The 26,993-nt window shown below is 37.1% G+C and overlaps 2 protein-coding genes across 6 annotated transcripts in view; one reads left to right on the top strand and one right to left on the bottom strand.

Annotated features, from left to right (window-relative positions):
* MAP4K5 (mitogen-activated protein kinase kinase kinase kinase 5) overlaps positions 1-9,862 on the bottom strand; it is a 119,324-nt gene extending 109,462 nt beyond the window's left edge. Inside the window, exons 1-2 of the mRNA XM_005867917.2 lie at positions 9,725-9,862; positions 5,675-5,781 (exon numbers count right to left, since the gene is read on the bottom strand). Coding sequence (XP_005867979.1) covers positions 5,675-5,781; positions 9,725-9,862 — 245 coding nt within the window. The remainder of the gene's footprint in view (positions 1-5,674; positions 5,782-9,724) is intronic.
* The window catches only part of ATL1 (atlastin GTPase 1), a 53,298-nt gene continuing 26,311 nt past the window's right edge, over positions 7-26,993 (top strand). For 2 of the 5 annotated variants that reach the window (XM_005867901.2, XM_005867899.2), the window contains exons 1-6: positions 7-90; positions 9,728-9,894; positions 21,450-21,697; positions 23,647-23,781; positions 24,227-24,331; positions 26,058-26,108. In XM_005867901.2, coding sequence (XP_005867963.1) covers positions 9,861-9,894; positions 21,450-21,697; positions 23,647-23,781; positions 24,227-24,331; positions 26,058-26,108 — 573 coding nt within the window. In that variant the 5' untranslated portion in view covers positions 7-90; positions 9,728-9,860. The other 3 variants (XM_014541006.1, XM_014541005.1, XM_005867900.2) reach the window with 2 other exon arrangements.

The following is a 26,993-nucleotide window of genomic DNA, read 5'->3' as shown; positions in this document are numbered from 1 at the left end:
ACTCTGTTACCCGCTGCAGAGAGTAGGGGCGCCCTGGGCGTTCATTCGTGGGCCGGCCGGCCTCGGCTCCACGGCCCCCAGACGTGTCAGGTAAACGTAGCGACGGGTAGAGGGAGGAGGGGGGGCGCGAGGGCGAAGGGAACGCACCGTCGCCGGTCACGGAAAAGGGACGTTGCGGGCCCCGGGCCAGCAGGGACCTGGCACCGGGGCGCCGGGAGAGAGGTGGGGGAGTGCCAGGTGAGCTGAGTCGCGGCACACCCTGCTGCACCTTCCTGTTTTGCAAACTCTTCCCGGTGGGACCAGTTTGAGGCCGCACCGCACACCTGCACAACCTGTCTTCTGCGGAGTTTTCCCCGAGACATTTCTAAAAACCCGAGTTCCTCGGAAATGCCGGTGACTGTCGTTCCTGTTGGACACACGCGCTGTCTCACCGCGGGTATCGCCCCTTGGATGGGATCATGGGTTCTGCAGAATCAGGGACACAGTGGCAGGGACCACAGCCTGGTTCTGGTTCTACCACTTCCTCGGCATGTCATCTGGGACAGGCCATTGTATTAGGCAATATCTCACTCTCCTTATCTGTAGCTTGAAAGGGATCCAGTTTTGCATCTGACCTCCAAGAAAGTGTTTGTAAAGCATTTCGCAGGATTATGAAGAGGCTGGTCAAATAGAAGAGGTGTAAGGCCTGGCCAGTGGCTCAATGGTTAGAGCGTTGGCCTGCCACCCCACCCCCTCCAGGCGCCCACGGGGGCCAACGAATCCATGTGTCTCTCTCACATTGATGTTTCTCTCTCTCTCCCTCCCTCCCCTCCCACTCACTCTGAAAAGCAATGGAATAAATATCCTCAAGTGAGGATTAACAAACCAAAAAAAAAAAGCAAAAATAACTTCACAGTGTACAGGCTATCAAACAGGAGTTCCGGGAAGTAATTTGATATTTCACAAGCTGTTTTGCAGTTTCAGTTCCAGTCTTGTTATGAAGGTAGAAATAACTTTGCTGGACTTATGTATACTGGCAAAATTATTCCTAGAGCCCAATAGAAGTTCTGAACAGGAAAGCCAGATGACACACAACACATTGAGGGGCTGAAAAGTAAAAGAACAAGTTGCAGGCGTTGGCTTGTGGCTTTGAACATCCAATTCAATTCCGTTCTTGGGCAGTAGGCTCCTTGTTGATCATTGTAATCAGTTGTATAATGTAGAAATTAAGTCCACACCTTAACAGGACAGGGAATATATGTATTTTCTTGTGCTCCATGCACAAAGGGCACTTATTTAGGGAACATAAGCAAGCTCAGACTTAAGTGCTTTATGGACAAAGCTTATGTGTTTGCTGTATTGAAAAAATTGTTGAAGAACAGTTCGTCCTTTCAGAACTTCTTGGCACTTGTTTTGGTGGGCACATACTTTTGGCTTCAATGACTCAAAATCTTTTCAAATGTTCTGTTGGTGTCCTTGTACTTGTTTGCTGTCATAGATTCTCTTTTCTTTTTTCACCTCTGACCCTATAAGCATTGATCCTTTCTGTAGTCTGAAAATTATGTATTCTTACTTATTTATACCTGCATTATTCTACAGAAAATTTAAGACATCATACAGAAAATACATACTATAACACAAGACAAAAATAAATAAATGAGGCAACAGGTATGATGTTAAAGAGAGGGAAAATAGGGTAGTGGAACAATGTAACAAATTAGCCAAAGTAGAGTTTTATAGTGTTTTGTGAGATCAGTCAAGAGAGAGGCATATTTTTTCCTGATACTAAGACTTCAGAAAAATTTACCTCATGAGCATTCATAAAGTGGAAACTTGGAATTCCCAGTTTGAAACGAGGATAATTTCCTTCTGATAATCCTCCAAGCATGTTATTCTTGAAACAGTGTTTGATATGAATTAAGCAATAGAAAATTTGAGGTCAGAGGTTTCAATATGACCCTGGAGTGAAGATATTTTATGTTGCCAGTAATGGCAGGTCCATATGCTTTGACCATCAACTCAGAGGTGGTTAGCATGGAAAAAGTTGGGATTCTACGTGGTGGTTAAAAAGTGTGTCTGCTATAATCATTATTTTACTTGTACCACAATTGATGCAAAGAGGAAAGCATTTGCTTTATACTAACTCCAAAGAATTTTCGGGATTTTAAAATTCCTACTGGTTGAGTAAATTTTAGATTGGTGAAGTCATAGCTAGTGGTTAAATATTACATGGTTGGTAAAGAAATTCAAGTTCATTTTCCATAAAATAAACATACAGTGCATAAATTTAATTTTACATGCTAAGCAATTAAGCATATAGTTTCAAGGTTGACTGTTACATAATAATTATGTAACAAAAAAATTGTAGCTAACAGGTAAGTTTTTTACAAACTACCCAATTTGATGATATGGTATAGAATAAGAATATATATGGCTTGATAAGCCCTTCATCCCAACCTAATTATTTTATATTCTTAGTGTCTTCATAATATCTGTTATGTAACTACGATATTTTTCTGTGTATAAGATGCTATTTTTTCCCTAAAATCATTAGACTGAAAATCGAGGGGCATCTTATACATGGAAGTCTGTCAAGGAGGGAGCTGCACGGGTGCCTAGCTGCCCATACCTTGTCAAACAGGCTTCCTCCAATCACGAGCCTTATTGTTAGTGATGTCAGCTGATATCGTAATTGGAGGTAGAGGTGGAGAGTGCACAGATGCAACAGGGACTGGAGCGTTCTGAGCCCATAAAGATGTCAAAAAATAAAAAGATAAAAACTGGTAAGTGATTGTCTTACTCTGCAAAATTCAAACTGAATGTAACCAAGTATGCAAAAGAGCATGGAGATAGAGCTGCAGAGAGACAATTTGGACCTCCTCCCACTGAGTGTCTGATCAGACAGTGGAGAAAACAGGAAGAACAACTCCGTAAGATGCCAAAAAGAAGAAGGCCTTAAGAGGAAAACCAGCAAAATGGGCAAACTTGGAGCAGAGGCTTAAGACTTAGATTATGGAGTACTGCCAGAGTGGCTTATGTGTGTCAACCAAGCTTACTCAATGTCAAGCAAGAATGTTTGCAAGCAAAATGAACATTGTTGATTTTACAGGAAAGGCAAAATGGTGCTTCAATTTCATGAGGAGAGAAGGGTTGTCCATGAGAACACGAACAAAGCTCAGAAAATGCTACCAGTTTTTGAGGGTGATCTCACATATATAGACAATGACTCAGAAGATAGCAGTGATACAATAGAAGTTGAAGAAATTGATATGTCTGGAACTAATAGTGATAAAGAAGAGAGCAGCGATGCAACAGAGGCTGAATAAATGATATGCTGCCTAATATCATAGTACTGTATGTAAAAATTACCTGCAGTAATTACTAAATAAAAATGTGTTCTGTTTTATGTTTAAAATATTGATTTCTTAATTTTGTGTTGGAAAAGTGGGAGGCATCTTATACATGGGGGCATCTTATACATGGAAACATATGGTATATTCCTGCTTTTACTCTATAAATAACCCATAATGGTTTGTTCTATGCTTTGCAGTGTTTTTCCCTTCTTTCAAAAAAATTTTTTTAATAAAAGGCTAATTGTAAACTGTGGCCTCGGGTTTCAACTTTAGCCAAGGCTGAATTTTTAAAAATTGGAGACATAAAAATTTTTAACTTCTATATAGGTAAGGTTCACAATTTTCTATGCAAGACAGAATGACTAACATAAAACGTAAGGACAGTATTTTAGTCTATAGAACATATAGGTTTAAGCAATGTAATCTCCTGATGAATCTTGCAACCTAAACTAGTTGCAAAGTATAACTCTACGTGATTGAATTGGTTGTTCTATAGGTTTGTTAAATATAAATTAATTAAATGTTGGAAGACATCTGTCATAACTATGATTTGGGCTTTCAAATCTTAACCTATGTTTTCTTGGCCCCAACAGGATATCTCAATCGGTTAGAGCGTCATCCTGATACATCAAGCTTGTGGGTTTAATCCCAGGCAGGGCACATACAAGAATTAACCAGTGAATGCATAAATAAATGGAACAACAAATTGGTGTTTCTTTTTTTCTCTCTCTCTCTCTCTCCCTCTCTCCCTTTCTCTAAAGTCAATAAATTTTTTAAAGAGCCCTATTATTTCTCTTACTAATTATGTCCAGTTTTCTATGAGGTAAAAACCATGTTCTCAAAGTACATATAGGAAAATTCTATTTTCTACTGGATAGCGGTAGAACATGTATCTCATTCAGAATTAGTAACAAGTCATTAGGATGGAAGTTTTAAACACAAGAGTTGAGCCTGGCCAGAATGGCTCAGTTGGTTGAGCATTATCATGTGCACCAAAAGGTTGCCAGTTTGGTCCCAGGTCAGGGCATGTATGGAGGGCAGCTGATTTATGTTTCTTTCTCTCTCTTCCTCTTCCTCTCTAGAATCAATAAAAATATTTAAAAGAAGAAGAGTTGAGGAAGGCAGTGCGCAACCCATTTTATCCAGCTTGACTTGCTCATCTGATATGTTAAAAGGCTGTTTCTATTTCCCTGATCCTGACATGGTAGTTTTATGGTTTATGTGAGAATTGGTAACAGGGCTCCTGTATTCAACTCACAAATTGGTCCTGTCTGCAAATTCAGTAACTAAGAAAAGATACATATTACAAATAACCTTATGTTGTTCCTTAACAATTTTCTCAAAACATGAGTATAATGTTCAGAAGGGGTGCCTAAAGTTTGCTTACACCTCATTTAGACTAGTATTTTGAGCAACTAATGCAGAAGAGCCCACAATGCCTGGCTGTGGCCCTATCCTATAGTATACAGCTCTTGCAGGATTCTAATAAGCTCTTTTTTCCCTTGATCCTTTAAGCTAAGAATAATAGCTCCTCACTGTTGCTAGTTTCAGGGTGCTTCACTATCCTTGTTGGTTCCTTTAACCCTGTCCTCATTTTATAAATAGTCCTTTTATTGGCTTCTCTTTCTGTGCTACCCTTTTATTGCCAGAACCCTGATTGCTAGAGGAATTGAAAGTAACCTCAGGAAAGAAATCCTTGCTTCTGGTATGGCATTACTCACATATCTGATGATTACCTTTATAAACTATTTGTCCGGGAAAGTGGAACAGTGTTATTTCGTAGCACGGAGTGGCATTACAATTACTCACATAATTATCAATAGTGGCATGTGATGGAATGCTGATGGGAAGCATAGCATTGGAAGACCAACCTCTAGCACTTAACTGCTTTGATAGTGATGATTACTAAAAACTGTGGTGTCATTTGCTCTGACTGCTTCTTTGAGAATACATAGGAAAAAAGACAAGAGAGCCTTGAATTTCAAACTTCAGGCATGAGTAGAAAACCTGAAAGCTTCTTTGACAGCTTGGAAGAAACCTATTATCTCTTATAGCTACAAGGCAGATGTGGCTGAGAATCAAGCCCAGAGCCTAATGGTAAAGGCTACAGAGTTGCAATGTCAATTAAATGTGATCTGGATCTGTTATGCCAAGGTCAGAGCACTGGTGGAGAACTGGACCCTGTTGCATGAAATGGGGGCATTTGGACAAATATGAACGAGGTTGAGAACTTTTAATAAGAGTTAGATTTCAGCATAGCCCTGATGGAGAAGGACAAGACCTATTCTTGAAGAAGAGAGTTTATGTACTGAAAAAATTACAGGATTTTGCCAAATACTTACCTGAGGTTTGGATTTGATTTGTTGACTTGAGCAACTGGTAGTCCTTCTAAATTGGTTGTTTGAAGCTGGTAGTTTATATGCTGAGATGCCAGAACTTTCCTGTCATACTGTAGAGGAAGGAATCTGAGATTCAGGAAGATGGGAATGTTGGACTTGCTGTATTATGTGCATCCTGTTTAGTTATGCTCTATCCATACCATCCCTAGGCGTGGCCATCAAATTTACTTTTATTAGTGCATTGAGTAAAGAGCCACAGATATCCCTGAAAAATTCTCTGGTTGGTTGGAGATGATGACGGAGATGGCATAATGAAATTGGGATCCATAATTCAGTGGGAATATCCCTGTATATGGGCCTAGGAGCCAAGAGGCGGATATAGGAGTGGCTCTTCTATTATTCCTAAGAACTCACTTGAAGAATTTTTGTCTCTACAACTTTGTCTCTATAATTTTGTCTTTAAATCGACTTTGGTGGATCTGAAGGCCCTAATGCCCAGGGCACAGATACTATTTCCTGATAACATGGTCATAGTTCTATTAAATAAGAAGCTTAATCTACCACCTGGCTGATATATATTATTTTCATATACATTTTACTAATTTTCTTTCATCTCTGACACTTCTATTATAGAGAAAGGGTGAATAGCAATATTAAAATATTTATTCTAATTAATTTCCTTTCAATGTGCACGGATCCATGCACCAGGCCACTAGTTTATGATAAAATCTCTCAGCAAAGTGGGAATAGAGGGAACATACCTCAACATAATAAAGGCCATATGTGAAAACCCTACAGCAAACATCATAATCAATGGGCAGAAATTAAAAGCATTACCCTTAAGATCAGAAATAAGACGGTGATGCTGCTTTCACTACTTTTATTCAACATAATACTGGAAGTACTAGCCACAGCAATCAGACAAGAAGAAGAAATAAAAGGCATACAAATTGGAAAGGAGGGCATAAAATGCCTTTATTCACAGATGACATGATATTATACATAGAAAACCCCAAAGACTCCACCCAAAAGCTATTAGATCTAATAAATTCAGCAAAGTAGCTGGATACAGAATTAACATTCAGAAATTGAGTGGCATTTCTATACACCAATAATTAACTATCAGAAAGAGAAACTAAACAAACAATCCCATTTCCTATTGCAACAAAATTAATAAGGTACCTAAGAATAAATTTAACCAAGGAGGTTAAAAACTTGTACTCCGAAAAATTATAGGACTTTGAAGAATGAAATTGAGGAAGATAGAAATAAGTGGAAGCATATACTGTATTAATGGATTGGAAGAATTAACATAATTAAAATCTCCACACTACCCAAAGTAATCTATAGCTTCAATGCAATTCCATTAAAATACCTACGGTATATTTCATAGATCTACAAATATTCCAAAAATTTATTTGAAACCAAGAAAGATCCAAATAGCCTCAGCAATCTTGAGAAAGAGGAACAAAGTTGGAAGGATCACAATAACTGATATTAAACTATACTATAAAGCCATTGTAATCAAAATAGCCTGGTACTGGCATAAGAACAGAAAAATAGATAAATGGAAAAGAACAGAAAGCCCAGAAATCAACCCATGCCATATGGTCAGTTAATATTTGACAGAGGAGGCAAGAGCAAACAATGTGTTAAAGACAGTCTCTTTAATAAATGGTGTTGGGAAAATTGGACATAAAAAAAATGAAATTAGACCACCAGCTTATACCATACACAAGAATAAACTTAAAATGGATAAAAGACTTACATATAAGCTGGGAAACCATAAAAATTTGAGAAGAAAACATAGGCAGTAAAATATCAGATATCTCTTGCAGCAATATATTTTTAAGTATTTTTATTTTTTACATGCAAAATACAATATTTCAAGAAAAACGATTTTAAATATAATAATGTTATATGCAATAAACATTAACATTTCAAGAAATACGATTTTAAATATAATAATATTACCAAAACTATACTAACATAGTATAATATCACAAAAGTTGTAGGAAATATTAAAAATCTGCAAATAGGATTACTTCTAAAATATTTTCCCCTAAATATAAAATGTAGAATAAATGATGTAATTATTTTAAAAACACCATTTTAAATTACTAATGTAAATTGATCTAGGTAAGGATAATCAATGAAAGCTAACAGCCATGGAATGAAAGATTCTTGGCCAAGTTATTCACACAGTCACCAAGTACATCCCACAGATTACTTATTAATTACAATGGGTAAAGGGTTTTTTTAAAAAAAATTAATTTCTTTTTCAATTAGGAATAGATATTATAGAACAATTATTTTTGTAGATCTACTGTACTCTTTGTTTTGGTTAATCCTCACTGGAGGGTAATTTTTCCCCATTGATTTTAGAGAGAGTGGAAAGAAGGGGTTAGAGGAGAGAGAGAGAGAAACATCAATATGAGGGAGACACATCAATTGGTTGCCTCCTGCATGTGCCCCAATTGGGGCAGGGAACCTACAACCCAGGAACATGCCCTTGACTGGATTCAAACCTGCCACTTTTGGGTTCTCAGGCTGATGCTCTAACCACTGAGAAACACCATCCAGGGCTGTACCCTTTTTTAAAAATAGGATTCACCTGAAAGGGATAATTATGCTAGAATGTGAGCTGGGAATTATAGCAAAATAATAATAATAATAATAAAATAATAATAATACAAAAAGAAGTACAGAACACTTCTTTTTGTACTGTGAATTTGGTTTGTAGGTTCAGCAATGAGATAATTTCTGTCTTCCTATATTGTTTTATTAGTGTTCAGGGAATGCAATTCTAATGAACACAGTTCCCGTTAAAACTATAATGTAAACTTGGTTTCTAGTGTTCACAGTTCTGAGGTCACTAGAACCATTAACTGAAATATGGAATGCATAAAATTTGGCAGTAGTAGGTAAGGCTGTTTTTTGACAAGTTGATTTTGATGTGTTAGTAAAAAAAGTGAAGATGACCTCAGGCGGTTATAAATTCAGCTCTGTTGTGATGATCCTCTCTCAAAAGAGTTTAAGACCGGAAGTATACATTTGGGAATCATCAGCATGGAGGTCCTGTCTGAAGGACACCACAGTAAATTATGTTGAGAGAACATAGAGTGAGGAGTTGCTGATGAGGAACAAGCAGAAACTAAGGACCTGGTAATTAAGAGGCCAGCAGCAATCTCCTGGTCAAAACTGACATGCCAACAACCAAATGCAGGAGAAGACTGTGAGAAGGTAGGAATGGGATGATGGTCTCTCAAGGGTCAAGTAGCACGAAGGCACAGTGTGTCTAAGATACTGAAAACTAAGTTTGTAGGCAGAGAGGAAGAAAGGAAAAAGAGAGATTGAAGTATATTTTTAAGTATTTATTGCCTTTTGCTTTTCCTTTGAAATTGTTTGCAACCTTTGTGGCTGCCAAGGCTCACCCAGACTCTGTACTGTGACTTGACTTCAAGTATTTGCCAATATAAACCCAGACGTTATCTCTACAAATCTAGTGGGAAGTTTTGCCTGCTAGACATTTAGTTACAGATTATAATGAATTTTCAGCTTTCATTTATCTTGATCTTCTTGATCTAATTTTGCTATCCTAATTTTAAAAGACAGGCCTGTTCGGTAGACAGGTACAAAATGCATAATACCCTCTTTACTAACATGACCTTGCTTTTAAAATAGGGGGAAATGGTACCTGGTAGAAAAATGAGGGTTATTTTAACTTTTTTAGCTACATAAATGTTGCCACCATGTTTGTACTAATGTGTAACTGTTCTAGAAAACAGGTATTTGAACATCCAGCATAATACAGTATATTGGTTTGTGTATTTCTGTGACTAGATAATGCTGTTAAATTCTTTGAGAGTGAATGTGAGGGGGTGCTGTTTGTGTGTGTTTTCCATTGAAAATGTTACAGCACATCGTCTGTCACTGTCTTCACGCTCTGGGGGTGGGCAGAGGTAGGGAGGGTGTGACGCTGATATTTGTGTGATTTCGGGCTTGTGATGCTGAGCTTGGTTCATCCGTTTTCTCCTCCCTTCTCCTTCCCACCAGCGCCACAGCAACATCCTCAGAGTCTGAGCATACTGCGCCCAGCGCGGGCACAGAGCCTCCCACTGCCAGCAACCTGGGGCCCAGGAGAAGAGCGCGGTGACAGCGCCTCACTGCCACCAGTCCCTGGACCACCATGGCCAAGAACCAAAAGGACAGAAATAGTTGGGGTGAGTAGAATGTGGTGACTTCTGCTGCCTGCACGGGGCCGGCCCTCTACTTTCCGCTTCTGGGGAGGAGGAGGGCCAAGGACTACCCGGCGCCAGCATCCAGGGCTGGGAGTCGGCCGAGCTGCTCCTTGTCGGGCCAGAGGAACCATGGCAGAGCGGTATCCAGGTAACTGCGTGCCGTAGGTGAGGGCTGCGGTTTCGAGCAGCCAGAGCCTCCTGTTTCTCCCGTCTCCCTAGTCTACCTCTTCCCAGCATTTGGACAGCACCCACCCCTCGCCTCCCTGAGACTGCCTGGTTCCGCTTTAGCGATAGGTTGTCAGGAAGGAGATGAGGGTGGGAAGGGGCCTGTTGTTACTCCGTGGAGAGGAGTAAGGGATAGGGGATCCTCAACCCCCCCCTTCCAGGGAGCGGAGCTCTCCGGGGCGCGGGCTCCCAGCGGGCTGTGGGGCTACTAGAACAATGAAGCGGGGAGCTTGCCGGCCCAGTGAGAGCGTTGCAGACCTGAGCAACAGAGAAGGGACGCCCGCTTGGGAGTGCCCCAGGCTGCAGTACTCATTTTTAATTTGGGGGTTGGGTGGGGAATTTGGGGAGAGGAAAGGAAAGTTGTGGTTTCCAGCCTTCTGCCCCACCCCAACCTGGTACCCCATTCAGAGTGGCATTGTTCTTTGATTTTACCGTTCGGAGATATTGGGCTCATGATTGGGCTCATGATTCAGCACCAGGCCGAGGGGAGGGGGAAGGAGAGGCTAGGGCTAGGCCCAGTGGGTTCACACTGTGAGTGGGTGGGCGGTGCTCACGCAAGCGGAGAAGAGCAAGCGCAGTGATGCAGGAGAAATCTCGGCCCCGCCCGCCTGCTCTGCTGCTCGACTTGATTTAAGATGCTTAGTGTGGGCAGGCTGGGCATCTTTTTCTGCCTTGGGCATCCAATTTCTTCCAGTCTCGGTACTAAACACGCTACCACATTAGGAACTAAAGCCTTATAGGGCATTTTATTATATGAACCAGAGCAGATCTTAGGCTACTGTGGCTTGATGGGTAGAGACATATGTTGTTCATGAGTTTTGAATTATTATTTGGTAACTTTATACCCACTAGATATTCAGAGCTTCTTGATTATCTTCCATAGCTCAGTGAGATCTATAACTGTCAATCAGACCAAGAGGTATCAATTTTAATTTTAATTGGTTATTTCAGTGTACTTTTATAAAAAAAAGCCATATTTCTCCTTGCTCAGATTGGTCACAGGACCAGCTTAAATCCCAGTAGAAAAGGTTTACATATGAGAGATTATTCAAGGTTTGTGGTAGATATGGGGAGTTGGTAGCAGGGAGGTCTATCTTTAGTTGTCTGAGTTTAAAAGAAAGTGGTTCCATTTTACTGAGGTCACCAAACCCTAATTTAGTAGGTGTGACCATTGCAATAACACTGTTTTCTTTGCTTCTTCTGATATACGGGTAAGCTTTTTCAGTGTCCCCTTTCCACCCTCCCTCCCCTTGGCTTCTAGAGTAAGATTTGCTTGAACACTCACAGTTAAGGTATGTATGTTCAAGTCAGTTTTGGTCTTGATCTTCGTGCATTGTTGACTCCACCCTGTTTGGAGACAGAAATGTGAAAATTTATGGTGAGGATTAAAATTTTTCTCTTTCATGAAGCTTTGGATCATTATTCTTCAGTATTTCCTTTGGTTACAGATTTCTTATTTAGTGGAGGTTTTTTTTCTCTCTTGGGAATGTGTTTCTCAAATGGGATTTTCATAAAAATCACATTGGGAACTTATTAGACATGCAGATTCCCATATCTTCCAGCCAAAGCTTTTGAAATGGGGTCCAAGAATCTGCCTTTTAATAAGCATCTTAGGTGATTGAGAAGTAGGTGGTCTTTGGATGTTACTCTCAGAAACACTATAATTGTTTATTTATATTTGATAGAAACATATCCCAAACAGTTCACCCAGAAGACACCACGAGAGTTTCAACTCAAGTGATAAATTAGGAAAATAATACTAGAGTCACTGTGTGTTCATTGGAAATGTTCACATAAAAGAAATAGTGGAGCCGAAACCGGTTTGGCTCAGTGGATAGAGTGTCGGCCTGTGGACTGAAAGGTCCCAGGTTCGATTCCGGTCAAGGGCATGTACCTGGGTTGCGGGCACATCTCCAGTAGGAGATGTGCAGGAGGCAGCAGATCGATGTTTCTCTCTCATCGATGTTTCTAACTCTCTATCTCTCTCCCTTCCTCTCTGTAAAAAATCAATAAAATATATTTTAAAAAAAGAAATAGTGGAGTTGTGGAGTCTTATCTTAAAGCTCCATAGAAATGCTTTACTGCTCAGATTTTTCTTTGCTGTAAAGTATATATGACATAAATGATTTAGAAAATGTGACATATGGAGTAGGAGATAGAGGTTTTTGGCAAAGTATTAGTCATATCTGTCTTGACTCCATTTTATTACCAGCACCTAGTAGAATGCCTAACACATAGTAGACATTTAATAATACCAATAATAGCTAATATCATTGAGCTAATATCAATGAGGTAGGTACTATAATCCTTATGTTACATATGAAAAGGTAAATGATGGAGCCAAGATTCCAACTCTGGCAGTTGGACTTCAGTATCTTTGCCACTATGCTATACTGCCTCTTTGTTGAGATAATACCTTCTGCATCATATAGAACTACAGTTTTCAAGGCACAAATGCATTATTGCATTTGATCTTTAGTCTCTTAAGTTTGCAGGACATGTTCCCTGTTTTGCAAATGAAAAAATTGAGTCTCCCATTGGGTAAATAACTTGGTGAAAGTCACATGTTTGGCAAATTGGAGGACTAAGATTAGAACCTAGGGTTGTCTTCTAATTTATTTTCTGTAACATGATGCTGTGGAATGTTTTATAAGATATTGGGCATGGTGTCAGGGGAATAGAGAGAACAGGTCTTTGTAGAAGCCAGAGGTCACTGGTGAGAAAAAACTCAGGTGATAGCTATAAAAGACTGACCTTATCATCTATCTAGATAAATATTTCCCAGACAAGTTAGAAAGTCAAGACCAGAGGGCAAAGGTAGACTATCCAGAATTGGACAATATAGTGATTTCTAAGAAAAAGGCAAGAGATATATTTGTAAAATCCGTACAGGAGACCTAAAATTTAGATAAGGATCCTGTAGGACCATGTAACAGGTTTATTATTATCTGAGTGGTCAGAGACCTGTTAGGTCTACATGGGCCATGGGAGCTAGAAAGCAGAAAAACATCTCTGCTGACATTCAGAATTGGGGGTGATATTTGAGGATCATATCCACAGGTACAACTGGTAAGCAGGTTTGTGAGTAGGACTGAGAATCCCACCACCTGTACCTAAATCTACACTGAACTAAAATTTGAATAAATATAAGCTTTTAAAAATTAACTCTTCAAAGATAGGGATTATCCTTTTTTTAATATATAAGGAATCTGAGACTCATCATGAGTTACTTGCCAGAGGTTCCATAATTTATAAATTATAGACCTAAGATAGAAATTGAAAGTTGTTTGCTTCTCCAATCCATGTGATGGGGACAAGGAACTAAAATAGTATGCCAAAAGGGGCCACACTAAGCCTATCCAGGTGTAAGCTGGTATAAGAGATCAAGGCTCTATAAATTTGATCACCTTGGACTAGAAAAGAAAGCAAAGAATGTGCTAGTGTGAAAAGTAAAGGGAACAGATGAATATCAGGAGGCAGTAGCCCAGAAAGCAGTCTTTCAGTGTTGGGTTTAGAGCTTAAGTACTACCAGAAACAAAACAGAAGTGCACCCTTTTTTGCTTATTTGCTTTTGTAATTACAGTTGGTTAAAAACTTGGGATACCACATAGGAATTTGAGTTTTCCACAATGTAACAGAAACCATCTCTGCAATATTGCTTTAGAAAAATAATATTTGCACTAAAATGTCAGCTTTTCGGCCCCGGTGAGCTTGCAACAGCCCCGGTGAGGTTGAAACAGCCCCGGTGAGGTTGAAACGGCCCCCGTGAGGTTAGACGGCCCCTGTGAGGCTGAAACGGCCCCTGTGAGGCTGAGATGGCCCCTGGGAAGCTGAGAAAAATACCACATGAACTCACTCATTTATGGATAATAAGGACCATTATAGACTGATGAACAAAAATGGATACAGAGGCAGAGCAGCATTGAGCAGACTGTCAAACTACTGTGGGAAGCCTGGGGAGGGTTGGGGGGGAGGGTAGGAGATCAACTGAAGGACTTGTATGCATGCATATAAGAATAACCAATGGACACAAGACACTGGGAGGTGGGGGAGGTCGGGAGAATGTCAAGGGGGGGGGGGGGGAGACATGTGTAATACTCTTTGTAATACTTTAAGAAATAATTTTTTAAAAAGTCAGCTTTTCCTGGCCCAAGAAGAAAAAACTATCTTAGCTGCACAGTATGTGTAGCAAATGTCTATTTGTTACAATTAATTTTTAGGTTTCTGTTTTTTGAGGAAAAGTTAAAAACATTTTTTCCAGTTTTATTGAGAAATAATTGACATCACTATATAGGTTTAAGGTGTGCGGTATGATGGTTTTATTTACATATATCATGAAATGATTACCATATCCATCATCTCATATAGATACAATAACAAGAAAAGAAAAACATGTTCTCCTTGTGATGAGAACTCTTAGTATCTACTCTCTTAACTTTGTTATACATATATCATACAACAGTGTTAAATATAGTCACCATGTTATACATCACATCCCTAGTACTTATTTATCTTGTAAATAGAAGTTTGTACCTTTTGACTAACTTCCTCCAATACCCCCTCCCCGAAACCCCTCACCTTTGGTAATTACAAATCTGATCGCTTTTTCTATGAATTTGGTAGTTGTATTGGTTGGTTGGTTGGTTGGTTGGTTGGTTGGTTAGATTCCACATATAAGTGAGATGATACAGTATTTATCTTTGTCTGACTTATTTCACCTAGCATAATGCTTTCAAGATCCCTCCTTGTTTTCTATAACTGAATAATATTCACATGTATATGGCAACATTTTTATCCATTTATCCATCAATGGATACTTAGAAGATTATTTCCATGTCTTGACTGTTGTAAATAATGGTGATATGAACATGGGAGAACAGATATCTCTTGAGTTAGTGTTTTCATTTCCTTAGGATATAGTCCTAGAATAAAATTGCTGGATCATATTTTTAACTAGATCTATTTTCAGTTTTTTTGAGAAATCTCCATACAGTTTTTCATAGTGGCTATACCAACGTATAATTCCACTTACAGTGCACATGGTTCCCTTTTCTCTATCTCCTCACCAGCACATGTTATCTCTCATCTTTTTTAAAAAAATATATTTTATTGATTTTTTTATAGGGAAGAAGGAAGAGAGATAGTTAGAAACATTGATGGGAGAGAAACATTGATCAGCTGCCTCCTGCACACCTCCTACTGGGGATGTGCCTGCAACCAAGGTACATGCCCTTGACTGGAATTGAACCTGGGACCCTTCAGTCTGCAGGCGACGCTCTATCCACTGAGCCAAACCGGTTAGGGCATCTCTCATCTTTTTGATGATGACTGTTCTAATAGGCAAGAGGTGGTATTTCATTGTCATTTTAATTTCCTTAATGACTGGTGATGTTGAGTACCATCTTTCATGTACCTGTTTGCTTATCTTCCTTGGGAAAAGTATAAATACAATCTGGAGTATAGTATAGCTACCTTCTGATCTTTCTTTTCCCATTGGATATATTATATTTTTTTTATGAAATTAGACTACTTGTTCCTTTTCACTTGCCTCATTTTCTATATATCTATTCCTCCTGAAACAAAATAAAATTTCTAATGGGTTATATATGTACTTCTTCCCTACAGACTCTCCCTCCCCATTTTTCTAATTTAATTTTCTTTCTCTACCTCTTTTTCAAACACATTTTCGTGTGTGTGTGTGTGTGTGTGTGTGTGTGTGTGTGTGTGTGTGTATTAGAGGCCCGGTGCACAAAATTTGGGCATGGGTAGGGTCCCTAGACCTGGCTGGCAATCAGGGCCATTGAGGCCTTCTGACTGCCAGCTGGGGCCTCCTTTCCCCGGCTGCTGGCTGGGGCCTTCCTTTGTTCCACGCCTCTATAGCGAGGCGCATGGCATAGCGAGCAATTGAACTCCCAGTCTCTTGGTCAAACTCCTGAGGGGATAATTTGCATATTAGGCTTTTATATATATAGATTATACTTTGCATCTGCTTATGCCTTGTCCCTCCCTCCCTCTCTTCCTTCCTTCCTTCCTTCCTTCCTTCCTTCCTTCCTTCCTTCCTTCCTTTCTCTCTCTCTCTCTCTCTCTCTCTCTCCTTTCTTTTTTTCTTCTTTTTGCTTACACATTGTCTTGATGTCTCCTGGCTTATAGCTTTTCTATTTCAAATCCTGCAGTATTTATTATCTGTAGAACCAATGACTAGACTGTAAGTAGAACCTGTAATTATCAGGAAAGTAAGCCTCAGGGAAATGATCCACTGTTACTTTTAGTCACTAAAAAGTTGGGATATTTTTAAATTTAGAAACTCTTCCTCTTTTACATACAAATTCTTATGAAAAATATCTATTTACAAAAGAACAAATAAAACATAGATGCTGAGTTTTTGGTTTTTAAAAAAATATATTTTATTGATTTTTTACAGAGAGGAAGGGAGAGCGATAGAGAGTTAGAAGCATCGATGAATGAGAAACATCGATCAGCTGCCTCCTGCACACTCCCCACTTCGGATGTGCCCGCAGCCAAGGTACATGTTCTTGACCGGAATCGAACCTGGGACCCTTCAATCCGCAGGCCGACGCTCTATCCACTGAGCCAAACCGGTTAGGGTGATGCTGAGTTTTAAAAAGAATGATAGTGAGCACCTGTATCCTCCTTCCCTGGCTGAAGAAATATACTTTATCAATATTTTGACATAACTATGTGCCCCTCTTTATTATTTTTTTTAATCCTCACCTGAGGATATTTCCATTGATTTTAAGAGAGAGTGGAAGAGAGAGGGAAAGACAGAGAGAAATATCAATGTGAGAGAAACACATGGATTGGTAGCCTCCTGCAGGAGCCCTGACCAGGGCCTGGGCCAGGGAGGAGCCTGCAACCCGGGCATGTGCCCTTGACTGGAATCAAACCTGGAACCCTTCAGTCTGCAGGCCAATGCTCTATCCACTGAGCCAAACCAGCTAGGGCTGACTTTGCTCTCTTAATGGTATATTTTAAGAAACAGAAATTTTCTATTTAAAAGTACTCCACTTAATATTTTCCTTTATGGCTTGTACTCTTTATAATTTAACAAATCTTCCTCCTACCTCAAAGTTATAAAATATTCTATAATACTTAGTTTTAAAGTTGTATATATCTTTTTTACATTTTTTATTGTGGTAAAATACACATAACATGACATTTACCGTCTTAACCATTTTTAAGTGTAAAGTTGAGTGATATTAACTACATTCATGTGGTTGTACAGCCAGCTACCAGCATCCCTCCAGAACTCTTTTCATCTTACAAAACGTCTATGTCGTGGAACACTAAGTCCCCATTCCCTTTTTCTCCCAGACTTTGGCAACCTCCATTGTATTTTCTCTCTCCATGATATTGACCATTCTAAGAATCTCATATAAGTAGAATCATACAGTAGTGTATTTGTCTTTTTATGACTGGGTTAATTCACTTAACATAATGCCCTCAAAGTTCATCCATGTTGTAGCATATGTCAGAATTTTCTTCCTTTTTAAGGCTGAATAACATTCCATTACACACACACACACACACACACACACACACACACACCACTTTGCTTATCCATTTATCTGTTGATAAACACTTGGGTTGCTTCCATGTTTTAGCAATTGTGAATAATGCTGTTATAAACATAGGTGTACAAATATCTCTTTGAGACCCTGCTTTAAATTCTTTGAGTATATGCTTAGAAGTAGAATTGCTGAATCACATGGTAATTCTATTTTTAATTTTTTTGAGGAACCACCATACTGTATTCCATTGTGATTGCCCCATTTTCCATTCCCACTAACAGTGAAATTTTTCTAAATTATTGCCAACACGTCTTATTTTCTGATTTTATTTTGTTTTTATAGTAGCCATCCTAATGGGTGTGAAATGGTATCTTATTGTGGTCTTGATTTGCATTTCATATCCTGATTTCTCTTTTGATCCATTTATTGTTTATGAGTCTATTGCATTAGTTCCACAATTTGTGAATTCTCCAGTTTTACTTCTATTACTGACTTCTACCTTTATCTCTTTGCAGTTAGAGAAGATATGTTGTATTATATCTATCTTTTAAAAACCTGTTGAGACTTAATTTTGAACCTAACATAGATTCTATCCTGGAAAATGCCCCATTTGCACTTGAGGAGAATGTGTACTCCATTGTTGTCCTGTATATGTCTGTTAGATCTAGTTGATTATTATGTAGTTGATTCTATTTTCTTGCTTGTTGCCTATCCTGTCCTTCTATCCATTATTGAGCATGGGGTATTGAAGTCTCCAATTTTTGCTTCACATATTTTGATGGCCTGCTATTGGCTGTATAAATGTTTATAACTGTTATATGTTCTTGCTGTGTTGAAACTTTTAATATACAATGTTCTTCTTTGTTTCTTGTAACCTTTTTTACTTAAAGTCTATTTTGTCTAATATAAGTATAGCCACTCCTATTTCCTTTTGGTTACCATTTGCATTGAATATATTTTTCCATTCTTTCACTTTCAGCCTGTTTGTGTTTTGGATCTAGAGTGAATCTCTTGTAGACAGCCTGTAGTTGGATCATGTTGTTGTTGTTGTTTTATCCATTCTGCCATTCTCTGTCTTTTGATTAGAGTTTAATCCATTTACATTTAATGTAATTACTGATAAGGAGGGATTTACTTCTGCCATTTACTGTTTGTTTTCTTTATGTCTTATAGCTATTTTGTCCCTCATTTCTTGCACTACTGTCTTCTTATGTGTTTAGATTTGTGTGTTTTTAAACCTGGGATCTAGTCCTAAATTGACAGCTATTAACTATGTGAACTTGGATATATCATTTGTTAGTGGGTCTGATCTTGGGAAAGTTATTTATCTAATTCTTAATTTTCTCATGTGTCAAAAATACAGATAATAAATACCTTGATAAATTGTTTAAAGGAATAAACAAATAACACAAGAAGGCATCCATGGTAGATTGCCTGATACAGAAATTCTATTTCCTTTTCTGGGCAAGGTCAGTTACATCTTTGGCTTTAACTTTCCCAAATCTACAATAATACTAATAGCATTTACTATGTACCAGCCACTGGTCTCAGTGTGTTATATGCATATATTAATTTACAACAACCTTATGAGGTAGACACATAGAGGTTAAACAACTTGCCTATGGTTACTCAGCTAAAAAGTGGGGAGGCCTTGATTTGAATCTCAACAGTCCAGTTTTTAACCAGACTGTGTTTTTAACCAGAGCCTGTGTTTTTAATCACCACACTGTACTGCCTTTCTAAAGGAAGGAGTTGTAGGCTGTATTAGTTGTTTATTGCCTGTTATGCTGCATGATAAACAATCACAAAACCTCAGAGGCATAGAACAGTATTTATTGATCACATGTTGAAATGTGTGTTAGGCAACTCTGTTGATGTTGGCTTGCTACCTCACATCAATGAGGGTTAGCTTGTTGCAGGGTGTGGCTGGGACTGGACAATTTGCTCCTATTCCAAGTGACTCTCATCCTGCAACAATCATATTAGTCTAGGAATATTCTCATGGTGCATGGTAGAGGCATGCCTGCTACAGGAAATCATGTGGCTGACCTCTGAGTCAAAGCAGGAGCACATTATAAAGTCACAAAGGCAGCGGATATAAGAATGTGTCACTTGACACATTGAGGTTGTTTTGTAATTTACCACAAATGCCAAGGCCCAGGGTTCCAAAATTCTTGTATATTAAGGATGAATTATAAAAGTTAATCTCAAAAATAGCATTTCTGATCATTTAATAGAAACTCAGAAAACACGAAAGTGCATACAGACATATACACACACACATAAATTTATAGAAAGTATGCAAACTTCTTGAAGGAATACTTAAATCAGCCAGTAGTCCAAAGGTAGTAGTGGTGATGATGATGATGATAGCTAATGAGCTATCAGCCTTTAAAGCTTGCTATGTGAAAGCACTGTTCTCAGCACTTTACGTAGTAACTCCCTCGATCTTTATAACAACCCTATTGAATAGGTACTATGAGTAGTTTCCATTTTACAGATGAAGAAACTGAGAGATTTAGTAATTTCCTAGGTTCACATCATTTTTTGTAAGATTTCCACATAAAGTAACTTTCAAAAGTTTCTTATTTTTTATCGAATTATTTCCAGACCTCTTTGCCATGGAAGATCTTCTGTAATCTGGCCCTACCCAATTCAATTCTCTGTCATTTTCATTACTATGAGGTATAACTTTAGACCAGCGGTTCTCAACCTGTGGGTTTTGACCCCTTTGGCGGTCGAATGACCCTTTCACAGGGGTCGCCTAAGACCATCCTGCATATCAGATATTTACATTACGATTCACAACAGTAGCAACATTACAGTTATGAAGTAGCAATGAAAATAATTTTATGGTTGGGTCACAACATGAGGAACTGTATTTAAAGGGCCAGAAGGTTGAGAACCACTGCTTTAGACAATTAAGAGTCTGAGATTTTGTAGATGGGATGCATACATTGGAGGGAGCTGAACTAGTTGCATTAGAGATTTATTCCAGTTTCAAGAATATGTGATTTTTTTTTATTGCTTAAAGTATTACAAAGGATATTACATATGTGTCCTTTTTTCCCCCCGCCCTTGACAATCCCCTGGCCTCCCTTACCCCCCCAGTGTCTTATGTCCATTGGTTATGCTTATATGCATGCATACAAGTCCTTCGGTTGATCTCTTACCCCCCTCCCTCCTGCCCCCCAACCCTCCCCGGCCTTCCTGCTGCAGTTTGACAATCTGTTTGAGGCAGCTCTGCCTCTGTATCTATTATTGTTCATAAGTTTATAATGGTCTTTATTATCCATGAATGAGTGAGATCATGTGGTATTTTTCCTTCATTGACTGGCTTATTTCACTTAAGAATATGTGATTCTGAGTCCTTTTATGTATTTTCTCCTATGTATGTGTAGCTCTAAAAAATTTTACAAGGCTCTTTCATCTGAATAACTAAACTTATTCCTAGGAGATGAAGAAAGTATCTACTAAAGCCATTTTATTCCTCTTTCTTAAAAGTAGACTCCTTTGTTTTGATTTTCTCACTCTGCAAACAGAAATCTCTGCACTGATGTAGAACTGTTTTGAAACTAAAATTGTTTTATTTGGTCACATAATCAGAAAGACCAGATGTAAATGTTTCTGAGATATGATGTGAATGACATTAACATGTCATTTAAAAGGAGTATTTCTAATTCAACTGTGTTCCTGTTTCAAATGTTTGAGAGTTGAGAGGTACATATACTTTCTTGGTATTTTGAGATGATTACCTGACACAATTGCTATTATATTCAACAGGTGGGTTTTCAGAAAAGACAAATGAATGGAGCTCAGAAGAGGAGGAACCAGTGAAAAAGGCAGGACCAGTCCAAGTCCTTGTTGTCAAAGACCACCATTCTTTTGAGTTAGATGAAACTGCACTAAATCGAATCCTTCTCTCAGAGGCTGTCAGAGACAAGGAGGTTGTTGCTGTATCTGTGGCTGGAGCATTTAGAAAAGGAAAATCATTCCTAATGGACTTCATGTTGAGATACATGTACAGCCAGGTATGTAAGAGTTTTTTTTTAATTTTCTGTCTCTGTGCTGTCACTTTGTGCTTTTATTTAGTAGTGTCCATTATTTCTATTATTATGTATCCTAAATATGCACTTGTTTAAAAATGCTATACTGTAATCATTCCAACTTTGGTGCTTTGGGCACCAAACTACACAGGCCACTTTTGCCTGAAGCCACTTAGCTATATTACCCTTAGAACATACCTTATTTTTTACTCTTAAAAATAGACACCACATAGTAATATGATTATAAACTTTACATGTTATAGGGTTTAAAATGTCAAATAACTTTTGTCATAACATTTTATTGTAATCATTTCCTCCAACATTTATTATGACAATTTTCAAGCACGCAACAAAGTTAAGAGAATTTTGCAGTGAATACCCGGGTATCCACTAATGAGATTCTACCATTAACATTAATATTCTTGCATTATCCCATGTGTCTCTAACTCTTCTTTCCACCCATCACTTCCTCTGATTTTACTGATTCATGTCAAAGTAAATTGCTGATGTCAGTATACTTCCCCCAAAATTTTCTCAATATACATCATTATTATATATTTTAGTATTTATTTTTTTCTCTTGTTATAAAATTTACAGTTACATGCACAAATCTTGAGTACCTTTGCTTATTTTTTTGAAAATGCATATACTTCTATATCCCCAAATCCTATCAAGTATATCTCACCTTTACCCCAGAAATTTCTCTCTGATCTTTTCCAACTCATTTCTTACCCCACCTCCAGAGGCAACAGTATCGTTTGCATCAGCAGCATGTCACAGAAATGAGACTTTAAGGTACCTAGGATAAACCAAAAGCAGAGGGATAAATAGGAGACTGGAGCTAGGGAACAGAGGGTTGGTAGTAGAGAGCATATCAGTATTTTTTCTACCTTTTATCCATAGCAATTCTGATGCAAATATGGATTTTGAGGGAAGAATAGACACACTACCCAAGAAACTTGGTTCTATGTATTTATACCATAATTATCCATTTTGGATTGATCTTTTCTAGTTGGGTTATTTTTGAACAATTTTGTAACGTTAATATCTTATGTCTAGTGTCAGTACAAACAAATCAAGAACAAAACTGCTAAAATCTCAGGCTTTGAAAGCAAGAAAAACTTACCATTCTCTATTTCTAGCATACCAACATTAGTGTGCTATAACACAGGTGGGAAAATTGAATGAACAAAATTAGTATACTTTACATTATTTGGGATTATACAGTTTTATACATATTCATAGTTTTAACTGTTAAACATTTGAATGAAATGCTCAATAACACTTGTTGCTTGTGTTAAATAGCATTTTCTCAGATTAAAGCTCAGATTTGTTTTTGTTTTTGTCTTTCTGCACCTACTACTAGATAACTTTCCTCCTGCTATTATTCACTTCCTCCTCCCCCAATACCAAAGCATTGTGTATGTTACTGTTTATATCCTGATATACTATATTCTCTCATATCTTTATTTCTTTGTTTCTGGAATACCCTCCCCAAGTTTGCTCACCTGGAAAATTCATAAACATCCTTCAATGTTTAGCTCAAATGTCACCTCTCCTTTAAAGTATTACATAACCAAGAGTTAGTTATTTCTTTTCTTATGTTTCCATTTATGCCTAATATATACTCCCATTTTAACAGGCATATATTATATTATATTAGTTAGCATGTCTATCCCCTGTTAAGTTATGAACTTCCATTCGTCTGGAATATCTTTGTATCCCCAGGACCTAGCATAACATGTGGCAGATGATTGCTTCCTCTGTAATTTCTTTTTGGATTAATTAGTAAAGAAATTGTGTCAGTACAGTAGATGTGCATATGTTGTTTCCTTTTGGCTAGAGTTAGAAAGAGAATACAAATCTTAATGGATGAGTAGAAAATACTATACTACATATCTAGTTCTGTATCAGAGACTTTCTTAATTTTATAGGAATCAGTTGATTGGGTTGGAGATTACAATGAACCATTGACTGGATTTTCATGGAGAGGTGGATCTGAACGAGAGACTACAGGAATCCAGATATGGAGTGAAGTCTTCCTTATCAATAAACCTGATGGTAAAAAGGTATGATGTGAACTTCTTAAAGAAAATAGATTTTTCACTTGCAACAGTTATCACTTTTCAGGATCCTCAAAAACTCTCTTTTGAAAACTAATTTTTGGCCATTTGACATGATATTTAAAAGGGAAGTGGGTAGCATTCTATTGCATGTTTCCTATTTTCCTTTCTAGGGGTCAGGGTAAGCAAAATTGTAGAAACAATGGAACAGAAGCTCAGCTAACATCTAAACTTTGTTTCAGTGCTGTTTCTGTTATGGTGGATTACCAGTGAAAGTTATCATTACAGTATCAGCAACTAATTGCATTTTTATTTTCTGTGGCCTTCATGGCACACATAAAAATATTCATTATTAATGATTTATTTTAGTTCTTATGATGTTAACTTTGTGTTAACCCTAAAACTCTACATGTTCTATAAAATATCAGTAATGTTCTCTACTTGCCGATAGGTTGCAGTGCTATTGATGGATACTCAGGGAACCTTTGATAGTCAGTCAACTTTGAGAGATTCTGCCACAGTATTTGCCCTTAGCACAATGATCAGCTCTATACAGGTATGGAATAAAATAAATCCATATTTATGGATGCTTCTTTCACTAAAAATTATGAATATATGTATTTCTGTGTGCTAGTGAGACAAGCAACAGAAATGGTAAATCATGTATATTAATAGGCTTAATTAGCATACCAGTTCTAATGATTTCTGTAACAGTAGAATTGTTTTTATTATTGTCACCTAATTTCTGATAAGTTTTCAAATTGCTTACTTTAGTCAGAAAAGATTATATTATCTTATTGATAATTTTTTCTGTTTAAAGCATGTAATAAACTCAATAATATTAAATCTTATAATGTATGCAGTTACATTGGGATCACCTAGTTAAGTTATATTAATTAAAACAAGATTTTATAAATGCAAAATTTTATTTTACATAGCTAGTAGAAACATTTCTAAATGTAAAAAACATGTATATGTGTTCATAGCTTTTAAAAACATATTACTATACATTTAGGAAAGTAACTGTCTTCTTGTAAAAAAAATTTATCTTTTTTCTTTCTCTGCCTTTTTTAAAAGTATTTTCTGTGAGGTATATTGTAGGCTTTATAAGTTGTCCTAAAGTACTTGGAGAATTTTACTATAGTAATAGAACACATAGCATAAAAAATTTTAAACCAAATTAAAATTATTTTCTATTTACTGTAAAGACCAAGAAGAGATAGTAGACAAGAAACAGTTAAAAAAAAAAGGTAAGATAGTTTTAAAAGTTAGGGAAGACAAAGTGGTTAGGATGAGTAAGTGAAGGCTAAAATTATAAGCAAGTAGAGAAAATGGAGCTAGTGAACTGGCAATAAAGACATGGTGTAAGGGTTGGACAACCGTGAGAAGGTTGATAGAAGGAAGACTGAAATTTTTTTTTTATAAAGGACTTTAAGATAAAAAGCCATGATTGTAACTTATAGTTGACTAGCTTTTAAAATTATACTTCTTAAATGAGTAACCCTTTAAAATACCGACTTACCTAATTTCTTCATAATTGACAATATAACCCATTTACACAAGCCAATTAAAACCAGATTGACTTTGCCTTTGTAATATTTATTATTTACTATGTATATTTTACCTGAAGACATTCAATATTTTCACTGAAAATGTAAGTCTTTTTAGTAATGACTATTTCTTACTATCTGAGAAATGATCTATTTAAAAATATATTATCTGTAATAATACATAAAGATATACATATCCTTAAGTTTTCTTTGACATTACTGATACTTATTCCCCTCAAAAAATGTCACTTTGATACAGTGATCTGTTCATGAAGTAATAATGCATATGTTTATGGGTGTGGACATAATATTCATAACCTAACTTCCATGTGATGAAACTTTCTGTAGACATAACTCAGATAACCAGTTGTGAAGAAGTCAACATAAAATTTTAAGAAAACTTTGTGGGTTATTCAGATTTAGATTGCCATTATTTATATGAAGGAGTGTTTTATTGACTAGTTGTTGAGTTCATAAAGTATTTTTAGTATTTTGCCTCCAGACAGGTGGCTATTGCATTTCTAGAACAATTTTATGATCATTGTACATTGTTTATTGTCTCTCAAGCTTTTTATACTCCTCAATTATGGTCTTATAAATATCATTATGTAAGAGTGTATGTTAGAGAGTTCACATTTGTGATAACTGATGTTTAGAAAAATAGAGAATGACAAAGTAGTGCTGAGGATGATGCTAATTATTTCCTCGTTTTAACTTTATTTCTTAATCAAGGTATATAACTTATCCCAAAATGTCCAGGAGGATGATCTTCAGCACCTCCAGGTAACAATATTTATAATCTTTTTTAATATCTGGTAATCTTTTAAGCATGCATAGTGGAACTTCAGGAGGATTTAGAAACAACCAAATGGAGGTTGTCCTAGTTCCAGGTTTCTTGTTCCAGCCTTGTATGGTTATATTCTGTCTAACTCAGTTTCCAAACTCCTTTGTTTCTGTAAAATTACTTGCTATTGACCTGCATATGAAACTATGTGGCAAGTTAGAATAGAAAAATGATCTTTGGTTTAAAAATGACCCAAAATATGAAGTAGAAGTCGTAAGATCAAGGATTTAATAATTGCTAGTATGATATCAATTGTATGCCAGTTTTTCCCCCTGTGGACCATTTTATACCTAAGAACTATGAGGGGTTTACCTGATGATAACTCATAGAATTACATTTTAGATCTGAAAGAGACCTCAGTGACACCTAATTTGTACTTCATATTTTATACATGAGGAAAATTAGGCTGAAAGAAATAAATGACTTGCCTAAATTCTTGTGGCTAATTAGTGGTAGAGTGGGAGTAAAAATATGGTTATCTGACTGGGCTTAGTGTTTCTTCTATTCTCCAAGCATCATTTAAATCTCAAGTAAAAGATTAGCTATTCCTAAAGATACTTTAGATCTCTGTAACACTCTGCTCCCTTTCAATTCATGTTATATTGGTTACATAGGAAAGCCTATTGTTTCTCTGATAGTTGCCCTCTGTATATTTTGTAGAAAGTTTTGCTTTCAGTATATTATTTAATTTTTGCAATAAGAGCCATGTACAAATTTAACAGATAACAAGATGATAAAACAGGGTAACCAGTATTACTCCCAAATATATTTATTTTCTTCTTTTTAAATCAATTTTTTATTATTTATTATTTTATTTTTTTATT

The sequence above is a fragment of the Myotis brandtii genome, unplaced genomic scaffold (assembly GCF_000412655.1).
Source record: "Myotis brandtii unplaced genomic scaffold, ASM41265v1 scaffold253, whole genome shotgun sequence".
NCBI classification, from domain to species: Eukaryota; Metazoa; Chordata; class Mammalia; order Chiroptera; family Vespertilionidae; genus Myotis; species Myotis brandtii.
The sequence above is the reverse complement of the archived record's forward strand: the minus strand, read 5'-3'. Positions and strand labels throughout refer to the sequence as shown.